The following is a 23,216-nucleotide window of genomic DNA, read 5'->3' as shown; positions in this document are numbered from 1 at the left end:
ACGTTAGCCGAAAGCCAACTCGTGGCAATAGTCGTGGCATAGTTGTTGTTGTGTTCGCTAGTGTTACGTCCCAAGGACGACTCACGAAGGGCGTAACATAAAACGAGCCACACAATTTCACAAGTGGCACAAAATTTACACAACAAACTCGCAATGAATATGGTAAATGGTGTTATACTTATATAGCGCTTTTCCACCTTTCAAGGCAATATGTACAGGGTAAGCCCAGGCCAAAACAACAAACAAAAGGAATCTACACTTGAACCCCTACCGCTAACTAAACCCTGATCTTGAAAAAGAACGAAGAAAAGACAGCCACTAACCTAGCTTCTTACGCTAAAAAAAACAGGAGAAAATGGGTTGAACGGAAATGGCGACTTACCCCTTCTTGCTTCAGTGCTCTTATTTACAGTGGTAAACAAAAACGATCCAATAACGAATAAACACAAAAGACCTCATTGAAAAAGCGGGAGTGTATCAGACTAGCGATCAAATGCAAACGAGCGTGAATGGCGAGCTAACAGCTGGCGAGGAGGACCGCGGCAGAATGCTGTCAAATGTGAACGTTGACAGCTCAAGTCCCGCAGTGAATCATGGGAAATGTAGTCTCGGGACAACACTGAAGTGGTACTTTGTAATCTGTTCGCTTGTGTGAAAAAACTACATTTCCTCACGCCATTAGACGCCACTTCCTGCCGATAGCCCCAGGAAGTAGTAGTAGCTGGTAGTACGAGGCGAGGCGGAGATGAGCGACAGGCAAAACTTGGCGGACGAATGTGGCGGCAGTCCGCTATTATTTTGTTTTCTTATTGTTGCCACAATAAAGTGGAGAAAGCCATCAACAACTCACCCCCCCCCCCCCCCCCAACGTTTTTATATTATTGTTTTATATGCATGAGCGCTGCCGGATCTGCCAAAATGAACATGCAGTCTGATTATTATTTTTTTAAACAATGTCATCAGATAGACAAAAACATAAAATTATGTGCAAATGCCTGCATCTTCAAATCATGAAAGTAATAACAGCCTATATCTTACCAATCTTGTAATCTCGATGGGTCTTGTCTCCATTCGATGTCAGGTAGTCTGGGCACATTGTTTGCATCCTGATTAGCGTCTGGCTAATACATGTACGATCCAACATAAAATTCCAACCTCCTCCTCCTCCAGCTCTTCAAAAACTTGGGTCTCCTCACTTGCGCTTGATCTATCACTTATATCGCTGTTTAAAGCATTGTTTGAAGGGCTTTGTAGGGCGGCCATATGTATGGAGCGCTCCCATCGCTGTTCTCGGTGTGACGTATCACTTCCGGGTTCGTCCCCTTTCAGGCTCGAACTTCGGAAACGCGATTATTTTGTCAAATATACAACATATAAATTATTTTTTCATGCTTTATTTGTTGGACAATGTTTAATTACTTTAATTGTGACCCTATTTGGCATGTTATGAAATTACTTCACATTACAGCTTTAACTCATTGACTATCATTAAAAGCGATAGACGTCCAATCCATTTGAAGTGGGAGGATTGGCAGCGAATGAATGTTCATTGAAATTCACACATTCAAACTGTAATTAATGCTAGCACGAGGCTACATGCCATGAAGACGTTTTCGAAGTTTGGCTGTTTGACAGAGAGCCCGCAAGGATTTGCAGAGTTGTCGTCTGGATGCCTCCTGCCCCAGACTCTTCGGAGGTGTCACCTTTCCCTCCCGGCACCCTCTTATTGGCATTATCGGCCTCCTGTGATTCTTAAAGACTCTCTGTAAGATCATCCCTGCCACCCTGACTTTGAATTTAAGTGCTACCTTAAGAGCTTGAAGCAGTATGTTTAATTTAGCTAGCTAACTACACCCTTATCGTTACGGTACAAAAATTCACACTGACCATTGCCAGCATGTTTCCAAATCCTGCGATTTTAACTTATTGTTGGTGTGTGTGGGAATGTATGCCTATGTTATATTACCTCATGGTCATTTGTGCTAACGTTTAGCAACTAAACCCCGCTCTGATCCCGGGCACGCCACCCTGAGCTCACACACATCAGATGCCTGGACATCATCGGCCACTCGTATGACGTGACTCACACGCTCCCTGCACTTAACACACATGTCGTATGGCTGTATTTTAAGCTGCAAATTCATTTGCGTTCTCCCAACAGAGATGAAGACTTATCTGCACACTCCATGACTTCCAAGCTTGTTAAGTATGTCATCTTGTTTATATCTGTATATATATATATATATATATATTGTAGTATCGTCTGTTGCCCATTTGTGGCATAAATAAGAGTTTGCACATGTGCAATAGTAATGCCACTTGCTTTTGAAGTATGGTAATATAAGTTAGATATACTCCGGAATATTCCGACAAATCACCAAGTCCATACTCTTGCTAAGCTTCTTCTTAGATTAGTACTGTATAGTTGTTTTTATAAAGCCTCAGCGCTTGGTTTTTGACATGCTGGAAACTACATTTTACGACAACTCTGTCATCAGAATATGATGTCATTGTTACATAATATATAATGGTATGTTGCAGTTTTGTCTGCAAAGTTTACAGCGCCAGATATAATAACAAACTCTCAACTTTGTCAAGCTGAAAGAGCTAGAAAGCAAGTGCCATTTTGTATCCTGTACTTAAAATGAGCAAATCAGAAACAGCTGCAGTAGTGTATCTGCAATATTATTGTCACAATTTGCATTGAATTAAGAAATGCGTTCCAACCATATAGTTTCTCTATCGCTCAACATGGGGTTGCGGTTCAGCTGGAGCCTATCCCAGCCAATTTTTGGCAAGGAGTAAGGTACACCCTGGACGGCACCGATTCCACACAATCTCGGAAATTTAGAGTCCTGTATAGATAACCACCACCAGGAACATGCATTTTTTTTTCGAATGTCAGAGGAAGCCAGAGTAACTGAAGAAAATCCACTCAAGCACAAGGAGGATATGAAAACTCAAGATTGGCACCCCGTATGTAAGAACTACAGTGGGGCAAATAAGTATTTAGTCAACCACTAATTGTGCAAGTTCTCTCACTTGAAAATACAGTATTAGAGAGGCTTGTAATTGTCCACATGGTTAAACCTCAACAATGAGAGACAGAATGTGGGGAAAAAAACAGAAAATGACATTGTTTGATTTTTAAATAATTTATTTGCAAATCATGGTGGAAAATAAGTATTTGGTCTATACCAAAAGTTCATTTCAATACTTTGTTATGTACCCTTTGTTGGCAATAATGGAGGCCAAACGTTTTATGTAACTCTTCACAAGCTTTTTACACACTGTTGCTGGTATTTTGGCCCATTCCTCCATGCAGATCTCCTCTAGAGCATTGATGTTTTGGGGCTGTTGTTGGGCAGATTTTCCACAGATTTTCTATGGGGTTGAGATCTGGAGACTGGCTAGGCCACTCCAGGACCTTGAAAAGCTTCTTACAAAGCCCCTCCTTTGTTGCCCTGGCTGTATGTTTGGGATCATTGTCATGCTGAAAGACCCAGACATGTCTCATCTTCAATGCCCTTGCTGATGGAAGGAGATTTTCACTCAAAATCTCTCGATACACGGCCCTATTCATTCTTTTCTTTACACAGATCAGTCGTCCTGGTCCCTTTGCAGAAAAACAGCCCCAAAGCATGATATTTCCACCCCCATGCTTCACAGTGGGTATGGTGTTCTTCAGATGCAATTCATTATTCTTTCTCCTCCAAACACGAGAACCTGTGTTTCTACCAAAAAGTTCTATTTTGGTTTCATCTGACCATAACACATTCTCCCAGTCCTCTTCTGGATCATCCAAATGCTCTCTAGCGAACCGCTGACGGGCCTGGACGTGTACTTTCTTCAGCAGGGGGACACGTCTGGCAGTGCAGGATTTGAGTCCCTGGCGGTGCATTGTGTTAATGATAGTAGCCTTTGTTACTGTGGTCCCAGCTCTCTGTAGGTCATCCACTCGGTCCCCCCGTGTGGTTTTGGGATTTTTGCTCCCCGTTGTTGTTATCATTTTGACGCCACGGGGTGAGATCTTGCATGGAGTCCCAGATCGAGGGAGATTATCACTGGTCTTGTATGTCTTCCATTTTCTAATAATTGTTCCCACAGTTGATTTCTTTACACCAAGCTTTTTACCTATTGCAGATTTAGTCTTCCCAGCCTAGTGCAGGTCTACAATTCTGTCTCTAGTGTCCTTCGACAGCTCTTTGGTCTTGGCCATTGTGGAGTTTGGAGTGTGACTGATTCAGGTTGTGGACAGGTGTCTTTTATACCGATGATGAGTTAAAACAGATGCCATTAATACAGGTAACGAGTGGAGCCTCATTAGACCTCATTAGAAGAAGTTAGACCTCTTTGATAGCCAGAAATCTTGCTTGTTTGTAGGTGACCAAATACTTATTTTCCACTCTAATTTGGAAATAAATTATTGAAAAATCAAACAATGTGATTTTCTGTTTTTTTTCCCACAATCTGTCCCTCATGTTTGAGGTTTACCCATGTTGACAATTACAGGCCTATCTAATCTTTTCTAGTAGGAGAACTTGCACAATTGGTGGTTGACTAAATACTTATTTGCCCCACTGTAAATGTTGCTAGTCCAAATGACTCAAAAAATAGTGTGAAGGCTTCCTGGCGAACCACAGTTGGGTGTCAATTGGATTATCACATAATACTTCATTTCAATTGTCAAGGACCCTTTGTTGCTATAAATGACTTATTAGTGAGGCTGTAAAAAGATGTAGCTTAATTTAACTGCCATGCATAGCATCACTCAACTGTTTAACAGGTGATTGGTCCAAAAGTGGGTAGGTAATGGGAACGCGTTTAGCCCTGTTGGCTCGTAGAAGGGGAATGTGTGATTGTATGTGTGACAAGTGAGCACGGAAAATAATATTTTACACAAAATATAATTGTGAGTCCTTGGAAAAAAAACACACACATATAAAAAACACATTTCCGTGCACACAAAACACATTATTGTGCAGCCAAAACATGTACTTGTTGTAGAGATATTTATTCCCATATTTGTTTATTTTACTTGATACATTAATCTCTATATTGTCTGTCTTTCTGACTTTATTTGGATAAGATAAGAGTGCAGCTCTCAGCTTCTCTGAAGCAAGGTCATAAATAGTTAACACACCTGCCTAGAAAATTCAAATTTCTTGTGAACCACTTCATAGGTTACCATGAGGGCCTGCATATTTGCACTTGGAATTTTAAAAAAGTACATGCGTTGAAAGGTTGGACAGATTTTCTCAAAGGCTCCCGGGGCATTCGAGGACATTTGTACTGGCAGGCCAGCTTTTAATTGTCCTTTTCATAATAAATGTATTATATATATAGGTGATGATTGCTTTCTTTTTGTTCTTGAATTCTTTGTTGACGTCTCCTGTTCATTTAGAAAATAAAAGAACCCGTGAAAAAAGAAAATCAACTTTTTTCTAGGGCTGTCAAACGATTAAAATTTTTAATCGAGTTAATTACAGCTTAAAAATTAATTAATCGTAATTAATCGCAATTCAAACCGTCTATAAAATATGCCATATTTTTCTGTAAATTATATATATTTTCTGTAAAATAAATTGTTGGAATGGAAAGATAAGACACAAGATGGATATATACATTCAACATACGGTACATAAGGACTGTAGTGGGCATTTCACTCTACTGTCATTTAAATCTGTCTATGCTGTCCTCACTCCGAAGCGTCTACTTTTTCCAAAGCTAGACAGCTAGTGAACGACGCCTTAATAATTCTTCTTCCTTTTTCATCTGATTTATTAATAAAATGGCCTCAAACCATTGTCCTCTTTAGACCGTCGTAAAACTACAAAATAAAAGTACACAAGCATTGCATTAGCAACAACGTTAGCTTAGCACGCTATACAGGTTCACTAAACAAACAAAAAGCGTCTCATACAAAAAATATAACATTTCGCTTACTAACATAATATGTACATTCTTTACAACAACCATACTTACGGACAAATCTTGTCCAAGGATCATATAAGCACAACATTATCAGCCCGAGACGTCGTGCAGCCATAATGAACTGGTAAGAAAACAATAAACCATGTCGCAAAGCGACCACAAGAGTTCGCTGTTGGACAGCATAAAAAGCCTTGCTGTAAAACTTACCAAAAGGCAGAATACTTTCTGAGCGGGACATGTGCGTTAATTGCGTCAAATATTTTAACGTGATTAATTTAAAAAAATAATTACCGCGCGTTATAATAATTTTGACAGCCCTACTTTTTTCTTCTTCATTTTCATTCAAAACATGTGCTGGGTATTTCCCCATTGCGTACATGTAATTGTGGCACAAATATTAACTTCTCTAACCACACTTGCACACTTATGTTTTTTTTCTGACTTGTAAAATATATGAAAGGAAATATCTTCATATCCTAACACTCAACTATTTGCACAGAACGTCTCTCCAGTAGAGCCAAAGCCCAATATTCTTATGGTGCCAGCAGCAGCCACACCCAGAACAGCTGGAATGGAGACAGACGCACACAGTTTGGAGGGGAAGAGAGCCATGTGTCAGCACAGTTCCACTTAGGGGGGTGGGGGTGGGAGCGAGAGAGATGAAATGAGATGCTTTGAGAATATGTGTGCAGGTTTCATGCATAAACTATATTATTACTGCAATGTGGCAGTGTACTCTAAACAATTGGGCCCGCCCATCTCATCCATGTGCTTTGTTGACATGTCTTCAGCAAACTGTTTGCGGGCTTTCTTGTGTACCGTCTTCAGAAGAGGCTTCCTCCCGGGGTGACAGCCATGCACACCAATTTGATGTAGAGTGCGGCGTATGCAGAGGCGTAGCAAGGGTCCCCGGGGGCCCCAGGCAACAAACGACATGGGGCCCTTCGAGCGTGTGCAAGTAAGAGGGACAGTTGGACTTGGAGCAATAGCATATTTAATAAAAGTATAATAACGCCTCAGTCTCAGTGAGCGCTTTTTACGACACTCAAAGTGCCCGGCTTCTACTACATTAGGACATAAAACTACAGTAACTTAGTACACTCACCGCTGTCTTGCTTCCTTTTTTTTTTCTTTCATTTGTCGCTTTCAGAAGGATACCTTCTCTTCATTTTGGATATACGCAATTTAAAAAAAAAAGCCAAATCGCCGCTCACTCTCACTCTGAGTCACGTGGTGGGGGGTGTAGAAGGAGTGAAGGGGCCCCTTCAGGGAACTCAGACACAAGGCTTTCACTGGCACTGTCGCACTTGTTGCTGTGACAGTGCAGTAAAGCTGCGTGTGCTAAATCTGTTGGCCCTCTGGGGGCCCCTGCTGGCTGGGGGCCCTAGGCCATTGCCTGGTTTGCCTAATGGGACGCGACGCCTCTGGGCGTATGGTCTGAGCACTAACAGGCTGACCGCCCACCTCTTCGATCTCTGCAGCAATGCTGACAGCACACCTGTAACGAGTCACATGAAATTTTGGAGGGAAAATGACAAGCAGTACTCAATTTGGACATTTAGGGATGTACGTTTTTTCATAGTGGTGTGCTCACTTTTGTTGCCAGGGGTTTAGATATTAATGGCTATATTTTGAGTTATTTTGAGGGGAAAATCGAGCAAATCGAGCAAACGCTGATAAGATGCGTGCTAACTACACGTACAATAAGAAAATATCACACATTGTGAACTTATGACGGAAACTGCGGCAAATTTTCATCTCATTCTCGTCTCGTCAGACAACAACAGGCATCCATCTCGTTATGTTTTAGTTTCTCAAGACATGGTTTTAGCTTGTCATCTTGACGTCAATGTCATGAAAAAATTGTTCGTTGATGAATAATTTTCGTTATTGTCATCATTGACGAAAACGACACTGATTACCCAGATAGCAGACCGACATTAAATAAACGTTGATCTTCCATCAAAATCATCAGTATGGTTGTAGAGCTGAAACGAATACTCGAGCAACCCGAGTAACTCGAGTTTAAAAACTGATCCGGGTAATTTTATTACAATCGTTTATTTTGACAGCTCAAAGCATCACGTTTTGCTCGGACTACTTTTAATGCGGGACAACGCGCTGATGTCACGTGCGTAGAGGAAGAAGAAAAAAAAAAAAAAGAAAAAAAAAACTTAATGCAACCGACAGCCGCTACAAACGACGCCGACGTTGCTAAATAGTAGCCAGCACGATGCTAGGTTGGTAGGTAGCGTCTGATGAGTCTCATAGAGATCACATGTATGTTGAACTAGATGCGAAATGACAGACTCGGCCGTGTCTAGGCAGCGTTAGTAACCAGCCGCCATCCTAAAGCAGTAGAGCGCTAAGCGCTAATAAAGAGCGCTAAGCGCTAATAAATAAAGATTAACGTTACTGTCACTAACTCAAGCAACGTTAGCCCTGCGGAGGGCTATGTTTCTATTAATTATGACCACTGTCGATGCGTGGCTAGCGTGTCTTACATACAGGCTTTAACATAACATAGCGTTGTGGAGTGATGAGGGTGTAAAATAAAAACTCAATCATGCTAACTATCAATTTTAGCTCAGTAGGCATTGCTGGATAAAACACTAAGTAGCACTGGTCCCTAATGTGCTCCAATACAGCCTGTATCATACATTTATTTTGAACACTGCAAAAACTCAAAAACCTATCAGGACTTACAGTTTAGACTAACCTTAAACTTAACTAGAACTTAAAAATGGCTTGACACAAATAGAAATCCAATTGAAACACGTGGGAAAAAATCCTAACTTTTAAGTGATGTGTGTTATCAAGCGTAACGGCATTTTTAGGTATATACATATATATATATATATATATATATATATATATATATATATATATATATATATATATATATTTTTTTTTTTTTTTTTTTTTTTTTAATAAGATCTAAAGGTTTTTGAGTGAAAGCAGTGAATGTCTTTTTTTTTTTATTCTAGTTACATCTGAGATGCAATTGTTGGCAGTTTTCAACAATATACATCGAAAATAAAGACATTGATTGACTGAAAATGGTTCAAGATTAGATGAAATGTCTTGTTTTCTCATGTATATTTATAATTGCTCTTCACCTAAAAATATATTTTGTTTTATCCGATTACTCAATTAATCGATAGATTTTTCAGTCGATTACTCGATTACTAAAATATTCGATAGCTGCAGCTCTAGTTGACATCGAAATTTTCAACGTCAAGTGAAGCTGAAACAACGTTATCCTATGGCAGACATGTCCAAAGTCCGGCCCGGGGGCCAAATGTGGCCCGTGGTCAAATTCCATCCGGCCCCCAGCCTCTGTCATTAAATCAATAACGTCTAGCCCGCACACAGACTTAATAAATTGGTCAGCAGTACTGCTACCAGCATACGACGTAGTTTACACACTAAATGCTGCTCCTCATTTACCCACTAAAAGGCAGCAGCACTCTAAGCAACATCAACATACCCCGCGTGAATCTACCCTCCCAATTTTCTAAAATGGCGACAATTAACAAAAAAATAAAGTTGACTGCGATGGCCGACGCTTCAAGGATAGATGGAAATTGGACTATTTCTTCACTAAAATACGCAACAACTGTGCCTCATTTGCAAAGAGGCCATCGCTGTTTTTAAAGAGTTCAATGTGAGGCGATATTACCAAACATGACACACTGACATGTACGACAAGATTACAGGGAAGATACGTAGTGACAAATTGAAGCAACTTGAAGATAGTTTAATTTTACAGCAGCAGTATTTCACAAGAGCCCGAGAGTCAAAAGAAAACGCCGCAAAGGCTAATTGCGAGATTGTTGAAATTATTCATTAAAAAAAAAATAATAATCTGGCCCCTTTGCAAAAAGTTTGGACACCCCTGTTCTATGGTATGTCAGGCGATAGTTGAGTTAACATTGTTTTATAGTTGATAAACTAATGTTGACAAATAGTAGATTCATGATTGACCGGGAAATATGATTGAAAAGTCATTGAATTATGGATGAGAGGGCGTTTTGCACGAAAACATAACTTTGATTCAGCGTTGTTCCAATATTATTAATAATCGAAAAGACGTTTAGGTTTTATCAGGATTTCAAAGTTGAAACAACATTTATTGAGGGTGCAAAAGTGACGTTGATTCAACGATATAAGATCGACAGCGGAATGTTGAGCCAACATCTTTTCAACGTCCGTCTGCTATTTGGGTATTTCTCTGCGGCCCGGTCCGGTAGCAAATGTGCCTCGGACAGGTCCCCGGCCCAGTGGTTGCGGATCTCTGCATTAGAAGACTATCCAAAAGGAAAAGTTTGCTGGCTCAAGCAAGTAAAGACAATCAAGTTTTCATGCCCCCCAAAACTAGGAAAACTGAAATATGAATAGAAATTTTAACATTATGTCCTCAAATTTCATAGACATGAATACAAAGAAAAAGTGCATTGCCATTTTTATGCTTGTGCAAGCCTCACTGTTTTTGGAATTTGTCAGAGGATTTAAACTTAAGTATGTGTGAAAATTGGGAGCAGTCGTGACCTGTGACCTATTGTCTACATGCTGTATCCAACTGCCCTATGAATGCTGTGATGTCACCCTAACTACAGAACGGGCAGTGCTGGAAGAAGAAAAGGCTGAAAAAAGAACTGCCTAGAAGAATAATTATATGAGAGAAGGAGTGAATCAGGAAATAGCTTTTGGTTTGGGGAAGCCAAAAGTTCAGAGGAGCACTGCCAGGTGCTAACTCATAACAGAATTTAAAGAAGGTGAAAATTCAAATAAAGCCAAAACGTGTTCTTTCGTCACCTAAAACAGCTGAAATTTTAGCCATTTGTCAGCAAGGAGAGCAAAGACTTCCCCCCTGGTGATTCTTTCTTTTAACTTTCCTCCAATTAACTAATTTCCATCCACTCCTTAGCTTTCTATTCTTTTTCATTCCATGTGCGCAGTTAGTTGGCAAGTGCTAGCCTCTTTCCCGGTCCCTAACACATTTTAATGGGTATCTTCCCAATCACTTTTTTATAGCAGGAAATTTCAGCACACCACATTGCGTGAGCAGAGCTGAAGGAGTGCTCCATTCTTAGCTCGGCGCAGCTGAGTGCCAGGCTCTGTGTGTGTGTGCTAGAAAAGGGGGAGGTGAACTGGAGTGGCATTGGTGTCAGTTTGTGTTCCAAAGCTCCAGCCCACAGAAACCCCTTCTTTCGTCTTTTGTTCACAAATGTAATGTCAGGGTGGAAACGCCCAAGCAGTGCGCCATAGCTTCAGGAATCTTACCCCATCACCTTCATCCCACTTTTCACTCCATTGGCAAGAGTTTCAACTCCGCATCTCTCCTTTTTGTCAGTCTTTCTTCCTTCAAGCAGCCAAATGGTCTTTTGTTTTAACACTTTCAGGGACAGTGGTCACTACGGAGGACAGCTAGTCAAAAGTTGACACTCAAAAGACCTTCAACCCTTTATTGAGCAAATGACTAATTTCGCTAATCAAAACAATTAATATGAACAATTATTATTCTATATATTTTTTTAACAAATTAATCTTTATGAATCAATTTATGATGTAATACATTGCATAGACTTCATAATACAGTGGGGCAAATACGTATTTAGTCAACCACTAATTTTGCAAGCTCTCCCTCTTGAAAATATTAAGGTCATGACCAACATGAGTAAACCTCAATCAACCATGAGAGACATCACATTGTTTGATTTTTAAAGAATTTATTTGCAAATCATGGTGGAAAATAAGTATTTGTTCAATACCAAAAGTTCATCTCAATACATTGTTATGTACGCTTTGTTGGCAATAACGGAGGCCAAACGTTTTCTGTAACTCTTCACAAGCTTTTCACACACTGTAGATGGTATTTTGGCCCATTCCTCCATGCAGATCTCCTCTAGAGCAGTGATGTTTTGGGGCTGTCATTGGGCAACACGGACTTTCAACTCCCTCCACAGATTTTCTATGGGGTTGAGATCTGGAGGTTAGGCCACTCCAGGACCTTTAAATGCTTCTTACGAAGCCACTCTTTTGTTGCCCTGGCTGTGTGTTTGGGATCATTGTCATGCTGAAAGACCCAGCCACGTCTCATCTTCAATGCCCTTGCTGATGGAAGGAGATTTTCACTCAAAATCTTTCGATACATGGCCCCATTCATTCTTTCCTTTACACAGATTAGTCGTCCTGGTCCCCTTGAAGAAAAACAGCCCCAAAGCATGATGTTTCCACCCCCATGCTTCACTGTGGGTATGGTGTTCTTCGGATGCAATTCAGTATTCTTTCTCCTCCAAACACGAGAGCCTGCGTTTCTACCAAAATGCTCTATTTTGGTTTCATCTGACCATAACACATTCTCCCAGTCCTCTTCTGGATCATCCAAATGCTCTCTAGCAAACCGCAGACGGACCTGGACGTGTACTGGCTTCAGCAGGGGGACACGTCTGGCAGGGCAGGATTTGAGTCCCTGGCGGCGCATTGTGTTACTGATAGTAGCCTTTGTTACTGTGGTCCCAGCTCTCTGTAGGTCATTCACTAGGTCCTCCCATGTGGTTCTGGGATTTTTGCTCACCGTTCTTGTTATTATTTTGACGCCAAGGGGTGAGATCTTGGATTGAGCCCCAGATCGAGGGAAATTATCAGTGGTCTTGTATGTCTTCCATTTTCTAATAATTGCTCCCACAGTTGATTTCTTTACACCAAGCGTTTTACTTATTGCAGATTCAGTCTTCCCAGCCTGGTGCAGGTCTACAATTTTGTCTCTGGTGTCCTTCGACAGCTCTTTGGTCTTAGAGGAGTTTGGAGTGTGACTGACTGAGGTGGACAGATGTCTGTTATACCGATAATGAGTTAAAACAGGTGCCATTAATACAGGTAACGAGTGGAGCCTCGTTAGACCTCGTTAAAAGAAGTTAAACCTCTTTGACAGTCAGAAATCTTGCTTGTTTGTAGGTGACCAAATACTTATTTTCCACTCTAATTTGGAAATAAACCGGTCCTTGGCCTCAAATCATCGGCAGATCAACAACTCACCTACGTGACTTTCAGCTAACAAAGAATCTTGTTATCCATGGGTGTCCAAACCTGTCCTCAAGGGCTGCTGTGGGTCCTGGTTTTTGTTCCTACCAATCGAGCACAGACAGTTTAACCAATGAAGTTTGTGCTAAAACAAGCAGCACCTGACTGCAATCAACTGATTACACTTGTGAGACACCAGATTGGTGAAAATATGTCATCTTGTTTTGTAGGAATGAAATCCAGCACCCACTGTGGCCCAATGTGGAATAGTTTGGACACCACTGTAATGTAATCCTTATACTGAGCTCATTTTTGTTTTTTTCCTCTAGATTGTGTACTACTTGCCTGCCCGTTGTATATGTTGTTTACAGTCTAAAAATGGGTCATCTTAAATGTGGAGTTGCTTGTTTCAATTAAAATACTTTGTGAAAAAACAATGTTGTTTTGTTATGGTGCAGTAATATGTTAGCATTAATAGATGGATTGAAAAAGTTGTAATTGTTGCTTTTAATACACAAATTTAATACGCAATATGAACACATTACAGTTTGATACACTGAACAAAATGGACCTGAAATTTAATACTGAAACGGTTTTGATACAAATCTGGCCCAGAGTGGGTAACATATGTGCAATATCCGGGCCATATATTAATGCAGTGTCTGCTACTTTGGACCAGTTCTGGCCCAAAATTGCTGATCCGGCAAGTGACTCTCTCCTGAGTTTGGGCCATTGTCGAAAAAGACACTGGGCCGATCAGTTTTACGAAATTGGGCTGAAATTTGCAGTACATCTGGCACATGTCTGCTCCAGTTATATTTTGCTATCTGGGTATGAGGTTCTCCCAGTCAAAATTAATTGGATGTCTAGCGTCGTCAATGGCAGCCAGTCAGGTAATGTAGTGTCTGCTACTTTGAACCAGTTCTGGCCCAAAATTGCTGATCCGGCAATGACTCTCCTAAATTTTGGGCCATTGTTGAAAAAGACACTGGGCCGATCAGTTTTACGATATTGGGCTGAAATTTGCAGTACATCTGGCACATGTCTGCTCCAGTTATATTTTGCTATCTGGGTATGAGGTTCTCCCAGTCAGGGCCGGCCCAGCCTATACGCAGACTATACAGCTGCTTACGGCCCCTGACCACTAGGGGCCCCCACTCTGGCAATTGTTTAATTTATATTCTATTTTGTTGACTACAGTTTGCTTTATTTGACTTTTGTGAGTTTTGATTCTTGATTACAAGCTTAAAAAAATAAAAGTTCTTTCTTAACTTCTTTCTTTCCTCTTTTAGAAAAAGGTTTGGCGCTATCTACTGTAAGTACTGACAATCATTTGGGGTGGGAAGTTTGAAGTATGCAGTGCACCAAAATCTGATTAATATTAGGGCTGTCAAAATTATCGCGTTAACGGCCGTTAATTAATTTTTTTTAATTAATCACGTTAAAATATTTGACGCAATTAACGCAGATGCCCCGCTCAGAGAGATTTAAATGACAGTACACAGTGAAACGCTCACTTGTTGTGTTTTATGGAGTTTTGCCGCCCTCTGCTGGCGCATGGGTGCGACTGATTTTATAGGCTTCAGCACCCATCAGCATTGTGTAAGTAATTATTGACATCAACAATGGCGGGCTACTAGTTTATTTTTTGATTGAAAATTTTACAAATTTTATGAAAACGAAAACATTAAGAGGGGTTTTAATATAAAATTTCTATAACTTGTACTAACATTTGTCTTTTGAGAACTACAAGTCTTTCTATCCATGGATCGCTTTAACAGAATGTTAATCATGTTAATGCCATCTTGTTGATTTATTGTTGTAATAAACAAATAGTCCTTATGTACCGTATGTTGAATGTATATATCCATCTTGTGTCTTATCTTTCCATTCCAACAATAATTTACAGAAAAGTATATGATGGTTTGAATTGCGATTAATTGCGATTAATTACGATTAATTAATTTTTAAGCTGTAATTAACTTTTTATAATTGTAATTAAAAATTTTAATCATTTGACACCCCTAATATTTATACAAAATATGGACGTATGGGTTGGATTGCATGTATGGATTTCACAGTACACTGTGACGAAATGGTGGGCCAAAAATATGAGCCCCTTTGCATTATTTTGCTTAGGGCCCCCAAATGGCCTGGGCCGGCTCTGCTCCCAGACAAAATTAATTGGATGTCTAGCGTCGTTAATGGATAGCCAGTCAGGTAAATAAGTGGCCTGTAAAGGTTATACAAAAACAAAATCATAATTTTTGCATAAGAGGGTTGAAACGTCTAGTTTTTTTTTTTTTTTTATGAGCTGTGGTCTAATTGCAATAATATTTGCTGTTCCCCACTGCCTCTTTCCCACTATTCTCTCTTAACAACGGCCATTATTTTTAGCCACTGTGCAGAGTTCTGTCATTTCCTGTTGTAGAGCTCGCAGTCGTGCTGACCACAAGTCAAGACTCGAACACTCTGTGCTTTGCTTCCCTCATCACTCTCAAGCACAGCACGTTCTCAAAATGTCCTCGGTGAGAGGACCACCATCGAGAGATTTGGCTTCGGGTCCGTTTAGAACAAGCAACGTTTGAAAGAACAGACCATACGTCTCTTTCTACAAATATACATTTACAAGGGAGCAGACTGTCTGGATGCATTCAAGCAGTGTGGTGGAGAGCATGGCAGCAGCTGCAGGTGGGAGCTCATGTGGCAGACAATTGAAATGAGTAAATAGTGGATTGTGGTAAATCACAAGGCCCAAGTTGGACCAATCGGGGCCTTTTGTCACATATTTTTCCAGATTCAGTTCCTGTTGGTATGACAACCCTATGACCAAATGCTTTTTCCATACAATACGCTTATTTTTGTCGGTGACAGACGTCCATGCTTTTTGTACTGGCACTTTCCCAGGGTCCCAGCTGTAATGGATTGGACGTCTCCTGGTGACAAACTCGTTAGAATTCACGGCAGAAGAAAAAGAACCACATGTTTGGACGTCTATTGTCGTCATTGGTACTCAAACAGTCACAATGAACCATTCAATCATGGAATGGCCAATTTACTGGATAAAATAGTTATGAACAGTGTTGTGCATGAACACGTTCATTGAACGACCGTTCATGAACAGTTTCGTATTTTGAGCAACAGTGAACTGAACGTGTCATAATTTTGTCTCATGAACATTACCGTGAACGCGCTCGTTCTAGCGGGTGTGAGCAGCGTTTATAACATTGTTCATTATCAAGTACTGGTGTTGTGCAGCAAAAAACATACGCGACTACTGTGGTATATGTGATATGCAGGGGTGAAAGTGAGCCAGAACGGTCAGGAACCCAGTTCGGGTATAAGATTCAGGGCCAGAACGCAGTTCCGTTATAAGATTCAGGGCCGGAATGCTGTTCCGGTACACGGTGCTTTGATTACGAAAATATGATGGCAACTGTCAAAACACTATGTAAAAAAATAAATAAATAAAAAAAATGCTAAGCTGCCGCACATGCATTTCATTTCCAAAAAGAAAACAATCTACCAACATCAAATTTATACACAAGTGTGAACAACGAGCATAATAAAGTACTTGTGTAGCGTAATCCGTTTCCACCAATATACTGTATATTCTTTAGGGCTGCAGCTATCGAATATCTTAGTAGTCAATTAATCGATCGACTAGTTAGTTCAAATAATCGAATAACCGGATAAGGAACATGAAAAATTAAATACCTGAGCTGAGCCTCTAACGGTATAAACATTTTTTTTTTTAAATGAGGATCTATGTACAACAAAAGAACAATTGGCTAACTTACATAGAAAAAGTCAGCTAGCTTAAATAATATAAAATGCTTAAGTTTTTTTTTTTTTTTGCAATGCTCTTAACAAATGGTTCAGACACATATTCCCACAAAAAACGACTAAATATACTTATAAACCAAATTATGTATGCATTGAAAAACCTTCTCTCAGACAAAACTTAGCTTACGTTGGTCTTAACAGGAAGCAGTTGGATTCAGCCATGTGACAAGAGGAAGACCAGAGGGCAGTGTATCCACCCTAATCAATAAAACTAAATGCAAACACTTTCAAAATAAACCATTACAACGCCACTTTAATTAAACGAATACTCAAAGCGACACAATTTAATTCAAATATTTTTTATCTAATCGAATACTCGAGTTAATCGATTAATCGAAGCAGCACTAATATTATTTATTTTTATTCCACGGATGGCAGGGAGGTTTCCCCAGCTGCTGCAGTTATCCGTGTCTGGCGATGATGAGTCACGTCAATGTGCGAATGCACACAGCAAAGCAAAACACCTGGACTCATTTATCCGTTCAATTGGCTGACATAATGACATGTGATCAGCAGAGATGGTTAGCTCTGATTGGTTCAAGTGTGCATGTTTTTTGGAACAGCAAAAAAAAAAAAAAGGTTGTTTAATTGATGCGACAAAAAAGGGCAATGCAACATAAAATGGATCAAATCTTTAAGAGCAAGGCAAGAGTTAAGGAGGCTTATTTATCGTATTTAGTTTTATTTGTTCCGATGGTGAGGATCAGAACATCTTAGCTGTCAATGTGCTCTTTGGACTTTATTTGTTCATTTATGTTAGGCTACTTATTCATTTCCTTATGATTTGAAAAAAAGTCTATGTTTGCGCGATCTTCAAAATATATTCCATTTCACTCAGCATAATACAAGTCATTTTGTACTTCTTTTTCCGAATGTGTTACTTATGTCTTTATTATAAAAAAAGTAAATGTTTACCTTAACTTTAATTTAAATATAAATCTTCTGTTCTTAAGTAGTGACAATTGAGATTTGGCATTTAGTATGTGAGGAAATGAGGGAAAATAAAAATAAGGGGTTGGAGGTTGGGGTTATTGCTGTTTTTATTTTGCAAATCATTGAAAAAATACAATTTAGAATGAAAAACAGTTTTTGTATGTGTTATAGAAATAACTGTGCGAAAACAGTTTTCTTTGCATTTCAGTAGTTTAAGAGGTTTGACCCCCCCCCCCCCCCCCAAAAAAAAAAAAAAAAAAATTGAAAGAAAAAAAATACAATTTCTGGCTCCGTGGCGACCTTCACGTCGGGGAGTTCCGGCAAGAAATTCTGGCCACTTTCACCCCTGGTGATATGTATATTTCAACTCTTTTTATATGCATCGTAACTTTCCCACACATCTCACTAGATATCATATAACAGAACAGTGATTTCCCCATAAACATACTTCTGCAACTTGAATACGGCATGAATAAATCCTTAACAGCACAGGAGAGACGTGTGCGCCCATGACCAAACGTAAGCACATGAATTCTTTATCTAATGAAAGCTTTTGGTGTTTACCCTGAAATTGTTGCATTTGCGGCCGTTTGTAATGTTACGCGCATATACAGAACAGCAAAGTTGCAATTTTTGATGGGGTACAAAATCTGACAGAACACTAGCCCACTACCAACATTCAAGTGAGTTTTAGGAACAGGTCAGTACCGACGCAGATTTGAAATTGAATATGAAGATGAATCGGACATAGTTTGTGTTTAAGTGGATAGAATAATTCAATTCAATTCAATAATCTTTATTTATCCCTTTGGGAGAGTTCCCTCAGAGGGATAAATAAAGCTGTCTGTGGTTCTAATATCAACTCTGTCAATAATAGCTTGCAGCAATTATTGGGGAGAGGTTAAAAAAAAAAAGAAAATTACAATGCTCAAGTAGGTCGAAATCCAGCGTAGGGCTACTGCACCTTAAAACATATTTTGTTTTGTCGTTTAGATAAATGTTGCTGTGATTTGGTCTAAATAAAAGTTGATTTGATTTGATTCGACGTAAAACACATCCATGATTGAACAGTATGGAATGCAGGTGACAATGTTTTTTTTAGGTAACCTATTGTGGTTCCTCGGTTTTATTATTATTATTATTATTATAGTTATTCTTTGTTCCGCAGCCCCTTTGAGCTAAATTTGACCCCCTTATAATGCTTCAAAATGCACCAAAATCGTCAGGCAGGTCAAGACAGGTGCAATCTTTGATACCGTGGAAAGACAAATTCCAAAAACACGATGTGCGCCCCCTAGCAGTCCTTCTTTGTCCCGCCGACGCTTTGAGCCCTACTTTGACTCCCTCAGAATGCTTCAAAACTCACCAAACTCAACAACCAGGTGAACACTGGTGAAAACTTTGATAAATTAAAAAAAAAAAAATATCAAAATATGTGTAAATGTGTGTAGCGCCCTCTAGGAACAAACCCAACATTTCATTTTATTTTTTTATTTTATTTTATTTTATTTTATTTTTTTAAGGTGAAAGAGGAGATAACAACGCAAAGGTTAAAATTGAGAAGACATCAGCACTATATGAATGGGATACCATAACCAGACTACGATTACTACTACATCCAGTTTTCTTTGGGTGGGCAGAGCGTGTCTGCGGGTGGGCACTGCCCATCCCTGCCCTCCCCTGGTAACGCCCCTGGCTGCCACCCTCCTAGTGGAAAGGAATGGCGTACCGCAAGCAACACGTCACTTCCGCTCATTAATATTCATGACATTAGCTACTGTTGCTAAGTAAGGACAAGCCACCGTTTGTCCCTAATAGTAAATGAATGGAAATCGTGTACGAAGGAGATGTTTACAGAGCTAAACCTAACAATTCTCTCTGAAAATGATGTGCCTGGTGCCAAATTCACTGGCAAAGATGTGGAAGAACATAAAAATGTTCAGTTAAAGAGATGGCTTGAGTGTCGAAGGCTGAAAAAGACGAAAAAAACGAGCTGACCTAAGCATAGCTTTAGCTTTTTTATCGACGTGACTGACAATGACATTCTCCTGTTTCAACAACCTATCCTTTACCATCAGCCCTGTCTTTCTTATATATCCTCTGGTTGTCCTACGTCTCTTACCGTTCTTACGGGTAATTTAGTTAGATTTGTGTAGCGATCGCAAATGCTACTCAGTGACAGCCAACGAACACTTTTCATTTTTTCCTTGACAACAAATCTTAATTCTATAATTTATTTACACTTCCCCCTTACTAAATTTGATCTTTTATATATATATATATATATATATATATATATATATATATATATATATATATATATATATATATATATATATATATATATAGCAGAAACGGTAACAGTGCCAGTCAGATACCATAGTAATTCTTTTCAGGTCATTCATTGTCAGACAGAAGCAGTATGGCACAACGTTACGTTACAAAAATAAGTTAAAAATATAAAAATGGCTTACCTCTTTGTCCTCTGAAAGACCATGCCAACCCAACAAAATGTTTACTGCATATGAAATGTGAATGGATTCACCGAGCTGGTGTTAAAGTCCGCGCAAGTTGATTCGGTCTTCACATTTTTTCCTCCCGAGTTTTTAGTTTCCAGAAACGTTAGAAGAAAACATCCTTCATGTGTCATAATGTCTAGAGTCATTACTACAAGTTCCAAAAAAGCAATGTGTGATCGGCATGTTCGGTTTTGAAAGATTACCGGCGAAAAGTGGCACAAATTACATTGTTTCTATGCGAGGGCAGGTCTATAATGTCCCACATCGGCTTTACTTCCGCTTTAAGATGTGACGTCACGGTCTAAAAATAGCATGCGTGCGGTACGCCATTGGACGGGCCGTCAATAGCAGTCAATGTTTTAAATAAGTTCCCTGTAAAAGGCTAAGAAACACATTGTTTGGGCCAGTGGCGGTCCTGGCTACCACCCCATCAGCACAACCACCGACAGCCCAACTACCGACCCCTCCCCCCCCGACATCAAACACAAGAATGTGTTACGTTTTTTACGTTATTTTATTAAAATAGTATATCCCCCGCCCAGAGGCGTAGCAAGGGTCCCCGGGGGCCCTAGGCAACAGGCAACATGGGGCCATTTGAGCATGTGCAAGTATGGGGGACAGTTGGACTTGTAGCAATAGCATATTTAATAAAAGTCTAATAAAGCCTCGCTCTCATAGAGCGCTTTTTTGGACACTCAAAGTGCCCCCCCCCCCCCCCCCCCCCCCCGAATTGCATTATTCATTCACTTCACACTATCCTTAATTATTTACACACATTTGCCTTAATAAACAAAATGTACTTCAGATTATTTTTATTATTGTGCTTAGTACACATACCTTTACACATACCGTATTCTACTGACTAGCTGGTAAGTTATATTGCTTTTACTTAATAAGGATAACATTCTGGCACAGAAGTGAATCATGTAACGTCTTATCAGTCTGGCTGATCAGTGTGTATGGTGATTCTAAACACTGATTTAATGTTCTAGGTAACATCTTTATGTATGAAGAAACGCTAGCATGCTGCAATGCTGTTAGCAAATGCTAACAAGCTAGTTACAACAAGTTAAGGCAGTTAATTGGTTTACTACTACTAGTCTGCAGTGCTTCGACTACATTAGGACATAAAACTACAGTAACATAGTACACTCACCGCTGTCTTGCTTCCTTTTCTCCTCTTCTGCTTTTTTTTTCTTTCTTTTTTTATTTCCAAACGGATAACTTTTCATTTTGCTAATTAAAAAAGGGTCCGATCGCCGCCCACTCACTCTGAGTCACGTGACACACATACATATTTGTGCAGTAAAATGAACACGAAGGTGGGGGCAGGGGGTTCGAGTGTGCGCTGCGTGCGGTCATCTTGGCCATAAAAGTGGCGAAAACTAAGCACTTTACACTCATATGGATGTACAACATCATTTTAAGATGCTAAACTAACACCTTCCCTCTTAAAGCAAATGTGCAATGCGAATATAAAGTAAAGAACGCTCTCCTTGACGCAGCGAGAACGAGTGGGATCAACCAGCTGACGTAACAGGACAAACACGAAACGGTCGCGCTGATGACGGCTCTAACTTATCATAAGAACTTTATGGCATGAAGAGGAAATACTTACATTCGTTCATGGACGCACAGATGAATCCTAACAGGTGGGGTGGCCATCCTCTGCTCAAAATGCGCACCTTACGCTTACGCCTATTCTCGTTCTCAGAATATGCAGCGCTTTTGACGTAGGACAATAACAGGACTGGTTGCTATGGGAACGTATGCAGCGGCATACCGCATACCCAAGTAACCTTGCTAAAAGGAGTATTAAAATTGCAAATAAAATCGTTTAGGATTATTTTAGATGCATACAGTGCCTTGCAAAAGTATTCGGCCCCCTTGAATCTTGCAACCTTTTGCCACATTTCAGGCTTCAAACATAAAGATATGAAATTTAATTTTTTTGTCAAGAATCAACAACAAGTGGGACACAATCGTGAAGTGGAACAACATTTATTGGATAATTTAAACTTTTTTAACAAATAAAAAACTGAAAAGTGGGGCGTGCAATCTTATTCGGCCCCTTTACTTTCAGTGCAGCAAACTCACTCCAGAAGTTCAGTGAGGATCTCTGAATGATCCAATGTTGTCCTAAATGACCGATGATGATAAATAGAATCCACCTGTGTGTAATCAAGTCTCCGTATAAATGCACCTTCTCTGTGATAGTCTCAGGGTTCTGTTTAAAGTGCAGAGAGCATTATGAAAACCAAGGAACACACCAGGCAGGTCCGAGATACTGTTGTGGAGAAGTTTAAAGCCGGATTTGGATACAAAAAGATTTCCCAAGCTTTAAACATCTCAAGGAGCACTGTGCAAGCCATCATATTGAAATGGAAGGAGCATCAGACACTGCAAATCTACCAAGACCCGGCCATCCTTCCAAACTTTCTTCTCAAACAAGGAGAAAACTGATCAGAGATGCAGCCAAGAGGCCCATGATCGCTCTGGATGAACTGCAGAGATCTACAGCTGAGGTGGGAGAGTCTGTCCATAGGACAACAATCAGTCGTACACTGCACAAATCTGGCCTTTATGGAAGAGTGGCAAGAAGAAAGCCATTTCTCAAAGATATCCATAAAAAGTCTCGTTTAAAGTTTGCCACAAGCCACCTGGGAGACACACCAAACATGTGGAAGAAGGTGCTCTGGTCAGATGAAACCAAAATTGAACTTTTTGGCCACAATGCAAAACGATATGTTTGGCGTAAAAGCAACACAGCTCATCACCCTGAACACACCATCCCCACTGTCAAACATGGTGGTGGCAGCATCATGGTTTGGGCCTGCTTTTCTTCAGCAGGGACAGGGAAGATGGTTAAAATTGACGGGAAGATGGATGCAGCCAAATACAGGAACATTCTGGAAGAAAACCTGTTGGTATCTGCACAAGACCTGAGACTGGGACGGA

The 23,216-nt window shown here is 40.0% G+C and overlaps 1 protein-coding gene across 2 annotated transcripts in view; it reads right to left on the bottom strand.

Moving 5' to 3' along the window:
• prop1 (PROP paired-like homeobox 1) overlaps positions 1-21,896 on the bottom strand; it is a 43,619-nt gene extending 21,723 nt beyond the window's left edge. The window contains exons 1-2 of one of the 2 annotated variants that reach the window (XM_057847695.1): positions 21,877-21,896; positions 1,039-1,086 (exon numbers count right to left, since the gene is read on the bottom strand). In XM_057847695.1, coding sequence (XP_057703678.1) covers positions 1,039-1,086; positions 21,877-21,886 — 58 coding nt within the window. In that variant the 5' untranslated portion in view covers positions 21,887-21,896. Of the gene's footprint in view, positions 1-1,038; positions 1,087-21,414; positions 21,508-21,876 lie in introns of those variants that run through there. The other variant, XM_057847693.1, reaches the window with a different exon arrangement.
• Between the last annotated feature and the right edge of the window lie 1,320 nt (positions 21,897-23,216).

Source organism: Corythoichthys intestinalis, chromosome 10 (assembly GCF_030265065.1).
Source record: "Corythoichthys intestinalis isolate RoL2023-P3 chromosome 10, ASM3026506v1, whole genome shotgun sequence".
In the NCBI taxonomy this organism is placed as follows: domain Eukaryota; kingdom Metazoa; phylum Chordata; class Actinopteri; order Syngnathiformes; family Syngnathidae; genus Corythoichthys; species Corythoichthys intestinalis.
The sequence above is the reverse complement of the archived record's forward strand: the minus strand, read 5'-3'. Positions and strand labels throughout refer to the sequence as shown.